The 4,659-nt window shown below is 30.2% G+C and overlaps 1 protein-coding gene across 1 annotated transcript; it reads left to right on the forward strand.

The window, feature by feature from the left end:
- Nucleotides 1-3,309: 3,309 nt before the first annotated feature.
- On the forward strand, nucleotides 3,310-4,393 carry LOC110704593 (MLP-like protein 31). Its single transcript, XM_021882404.1, has 2 exons — nucleotides 3,310-3,553; nucleotides 3,889-4,393. The coding sequence occupies exons 1-2, from the start codon at nucleotides 3,367-3,369 to the stop codon at nucleotides 4,155-4,157; spliced, it is 456 nt and encodes a 151-aa protein (XP_021738096.1). The 5' UTR covers nucleotides 3,310-3,366; the 3' UTR covers nucleotides 4,158-4,393.
- The last annotated feature ends 266 nt before the right edge of the window (nucleotides 4,394-4,659 follow it).

The following is a 4,659-nucleotide window of genomic DNA, read 5'->3' on the forward strand; positions in this document are numbered from 1 at the left end:
GTTTTTTTTACCGGGAGAGTCTACGGTACATGACATACACTGTTATGTATTATAAATGATACGTATTGCTATGTACTACTAAATTAGATATATAGATTTAAAATTAAAACTTTAATTTTTTTTTAAAGAAAAAAGTTAATTCCTCCTGCCAAAAAAAATAAAAAGTCGATTCTTTCTCCTCCCAATTTTGCTTTCCACTTTAATTATTTCATGTAGCTTGAAGCAAATTATAATGGGAAGGAATAAAATCACTCAATATCATTGATTCATTGAAGATTCAATTGAGGTAACTAATTTGATTGTTTGTCAATTTTAAATCTTCCTCACATATCTAAAACCCTAATTTGTGTTTCCAATATTGGATCAATCAATTATTAACGTTTACCTTCATTGAGTTCGTGATTAATATTTCAAACATTGAACAATCATATTTCATTTAATTATTTTTGTATCAACGAATATTAAAGAATAAATAATAGCATTGATATAAACATAAAAATATTAATTGAAATCTAATGTGGGCTTCGTGGCGTTGTAGGGGCTGCACTTAGGGACATCATATCAGTGTGGAAGTGCCCGACTAGTGGCTGCATCAAGGCTGATGTTGATGCTCATATTCCAGCTGGGAATTGGGCATGTGTTGGTGTTGTTTTCAGAGAGATGGTTTGGGTATAGAAAGTTGTGGATCGTATTTGTTTGATGTTTGTTGTTTTTCTCATGTTCAAAGAGCTTGTACCACATTAGCTCACCTAATGGCACTGTGGGATACAAATGTGAATTCCGTGTATATATGTTTGGGATTGATTATGTACTTGTCTTATACGGATTAGAAACTCTTTAGGTCAAAATCTGAAAAAATTATTGTCATCTATAATAATAGATCACTTCATCACCAAGTGTTATATGATTATCATAGCTAGGTAATTAATAATTATTCAAAAGCTTTAGGGTTTGAACGTAAGTGTTGTGTTGCCAAATCAAGTGTTTGCTCAATTGCTCTTATGTACGAGTAAGTGACATGGTTTGTGCTTAATAATTTCATATCGTGTGGACATTTAGTTTTGTACTCTTAAAATTGTGTTGTATTTTCTATTGAATAGCTTATTTATTTTGAATTTGAAAGCTTATTGACTCAAATGATAGAGCAATGTACCTTTGTACATAGATGTAGGTTCAAATCCTACATAAGCTATAATTATAACACTACATATAAATTGGATGCGGCAAAAGAAATATTATGGTGCTTTACGCATCCTTTCTAGTACTTAATGGCTCAAACTAATAGATCTCATGTTTTGTTTATCATGTCGCCTTAAAAAGAATAAATAAATTGTATAAATATTCTCTCCGTCCCATTATTAAATGCTCATTTATCATATTTTGTGAAAATTTAATCCCTCTTTGTAAGGTATATGGCACAATTAAGTCAATAATTAAGACAATTAAAACGAAAATAATGTTTAATCATATTTTGGACAATAAGAGATGGCAAAAAAGAATCTTAAAAAAAAGGCTAATTTAAGTGTTGGTATTCACATTAAATAATATGTAAAAAAAATATTTTGGAATAAATAATAAGCACTATAATTGAAAAAAAAATTAAAATTAATTTGGAAAAAGAATCGATCCTGGTACCTTCAAGTGAAACTAGGAAACACTTGACCATCTTAGCTAGATTTAAAATTTGTTTAAAAATACAAATATTAAATAGTATATTAGATAAATAGAATTAGTGGTACATAGCAGTACATTACTTTAGTGGTACATTGTGGTACATGTCATTTACTATAGAATTTTCGTTTTTTACCTAGTATTTGAGATTAAACCCTCAAATCTCATTGGTGAATTTTGCTGATGAGACGATTGAATTTTTTTATTCTAAAATAAAATGTAAATCTCTTTATTTATTGGTCGAAATAATACATTTTTAATTTTTTATATATTAGATTAGTTGATATAGCCATATATCCCTACTTTAAAAACCCTACTTTCAAAAAGTTTGAGATGACTCTTATGAATAGTGTTTGGACTATTATAATCTCTAAAATATATACCTACTTATTTTCCCTCAATAATATTAATTGTTTCTTTATTAACTCTTAATGACAGTGTACAAACATTTATACCTACCCCTAAAATTGCATGTTTACATATTTACCCTTATTATTGTTACCAACAAGCAAATCGAAAGAGTTCCCGAGACATGACTAGTTATGGTGCGCAGACGCGCATGCCTTAGCTGCTCTGGTGACTAAAAAAAGTTCATGCTCAACTGAGCTCATGTGGTAAAACTTTGACCTTAATATGTCAATTGGTCTTGTTATCAATAATTTGGAGCAGGAGTAATATAAAGTCTTGAATTCCTATGGTGTATTTAATCAATCATTCAGATCATCATCGAAAGTCACGATTTGAAGACGTATTGATGATTTGATTCAGTGAATAATTTATAATGTTATCTAAATTTAGTAAGTGGGTCATGTTAGTCATTTATGGTTAACAATGCATTGAAGACGTATATCATTGATTAAGCATCCTTCAGCAAGATTTGCATGAATAGTATACAGACTATACACTTATATTATCACAGGAAGACAACCACATGAATCATGTAACTGTATTTTTAAACAATAGTAGGTGTTAGTATAATATAATCTAAATGTGGAAAAAAAAAATAAAAGAACTTTGATTAGTGATTTAATGCGTTGGGCTTTGCAGATAGCTGTAAATTAATAATGACATCATTAAATTAATATAAGGATTATTGATTGATCTTGCGCAACAACATACAACCAATAAATTAATTAATGCGTAACGAAAAATTAAAGTTTCTTTCTCGATGAATTTTAGTTATCATATTTAATAGTTCAAATTCAAGTTTTGGTTCTAGCCAAGATAAAAGAGGTATGTACTACATAGTAGTGACTATTATATTATCAAAAATCAATAACATAGTTGCTGATCGATTTTGGGAGTAATTACGTAAATTCTCGATTTTATACGAAATATTATTCAAGAAATAAACACTATATACAACATTGTTGTAACAATTGGGTCGATCTAGTGTATTGTAAAATAATTAAAGGTGAGACGTCATGCATGGTTTTATGGATAATGGATTTATTTATTTGTTTATGGATCTTGTAAATCTTGGTAGGTCTAGAGTTGTAGAACAAATTAATAAGAAATTAGGCTATTATTGAAGACAAATTACTGTAGAAAATAATACATAATTTTATAAGCTTCATTCAAGGGGTCACCAATATAATCTTCTTTAAATAGGCATTAGGCAATATAGCCAATACAAGCAAAAACATACAACAATCTTCATTTATTTATTCTTTCACATATATTCGATCATCAAATATGGGAGTATTAGGGAAGATGGAAGTTGAACTTGATATCAAGTCATCAGGAGATGTGTTTCATGAATTGTTTGGTAACAAACCTCATCATATCTCCAACATCACTCCTCATAAAATCCATAGCTGCGACGTGCATGAGGGAGAATTTGGCAAGCCTAACTCTGTCATTTTCTGGAATTATTCCGTTGGTAATATTTAAATGCAAACTTTTTGCTTCACAATTATTTAACTATAACTCCCCACTTTATAAATACGTAGTATTTATACATGAAGTTTGTTCATCAATAATACGGAGTAGATGTTGAAATAATAACATGCAAATGGAGTACTATATATACTCCTATCATTATATCCCATATAACAGAGTAGAAGTACTAACTTTTAGGTTTTTAACCGAAAAAAGAATCAAAGGTTTATTTTATTTTTTTAAGGTAAAATGAAAGACCTTATTGAACCGTCCAACCGTCACCTCTCACGAATTTATATCTATGTTTAAAATGTGTTTGCTTTTGCGTTATTGCAGATGGGGAAAAATGTGAGGCCAAAGTGGTAGTTGAAGCTATAGATGAGAAGAGCAAGTTAGTGAGATTCAAAGTAATAGAAGGTTCAATTTTAAAAGAGTACAAAAGTTTCGTAGTAACCCTCGAGGTGGTGGACAGGGGTGCAATCACTGCTGTTAAGTGGGCTGTTGAGTTTGAGAAGTTTGAAGACTTTGGGCCTTACCCAGTTAAACTCATGGACTTCATTATTGGAATGACAAGAGATATTGAGGCCCATCACTTGAACGAATGATGATGCATGAATTTATTCCAACAAATGTGTATTTCTGTTATTTGATATTGGTGTGTTGCTATTGTGTGCATGTTATGATATACTTCTTATGCCAAAAAAAAAAAAAAAAAAAAAGATATACTTCGTATTTGCTTATCAAGTGTCAAACAAAGAAGTGAGTTTATATGTTTCATTTGGAGTGTGTAAGATATTGCATCATAACATTAATAAGAGTTGAATTGTGATTAATTGATGAATTGTACTACTGTTTGGAAGTTGGCTCTTCAACTGTTTGAATTGTGATTAATTGGTTTAGTACTCTGATCACACGTTGTTGCTTCTTCTACTTCTTCGTTGCTGTCGGAACGGAAACAAAATTTTCCCGACTCCACACTTTGTTGATGCTTATTTTTTAAGTATATTTTTTTTGGTGTTTAGAGAGCCATAAGAGCATGGGTGAATCAATCTCAAGATCTCCTAAAATCGGGAGAGAAGCTCTAAACACTTGAGCTATCACTCACTT

The sequence above is a fragment of the Chenopodium quinoa genome, unplaced genomic scaffold, assembly GCF_001683475.1.
Source record: "Chenopodium quinoa cultivar QQ74 unplaced genomic scaffold, ASM168347v1, whole genome shotgun sequence".
Lineage (NCBI taxonomy): Eukaryota > Viridiplantae > Streptophyta > Magnoliopsida > Caryophyllales > Amaranthaceae > Chenopodium > Chenopodium quinoa.

Bases quoted from the DNA above. Each gene is read 5' to 3' on its own strand.
- LOC110704593 (XM_021882404.1), top strand. From the start codon at position 3,367: ATGGGAGTATTAGGGAAGATGGAAGTTGAACTTGATATCAAGTCATCA. The intron at 3,554-3,888 runs GTAATATTTAAA...GCGTTATTGCAG, and splicing joins TTTCTGGAATTATTCCGTTG to ATGGGGAAAAATGTGAGGCC.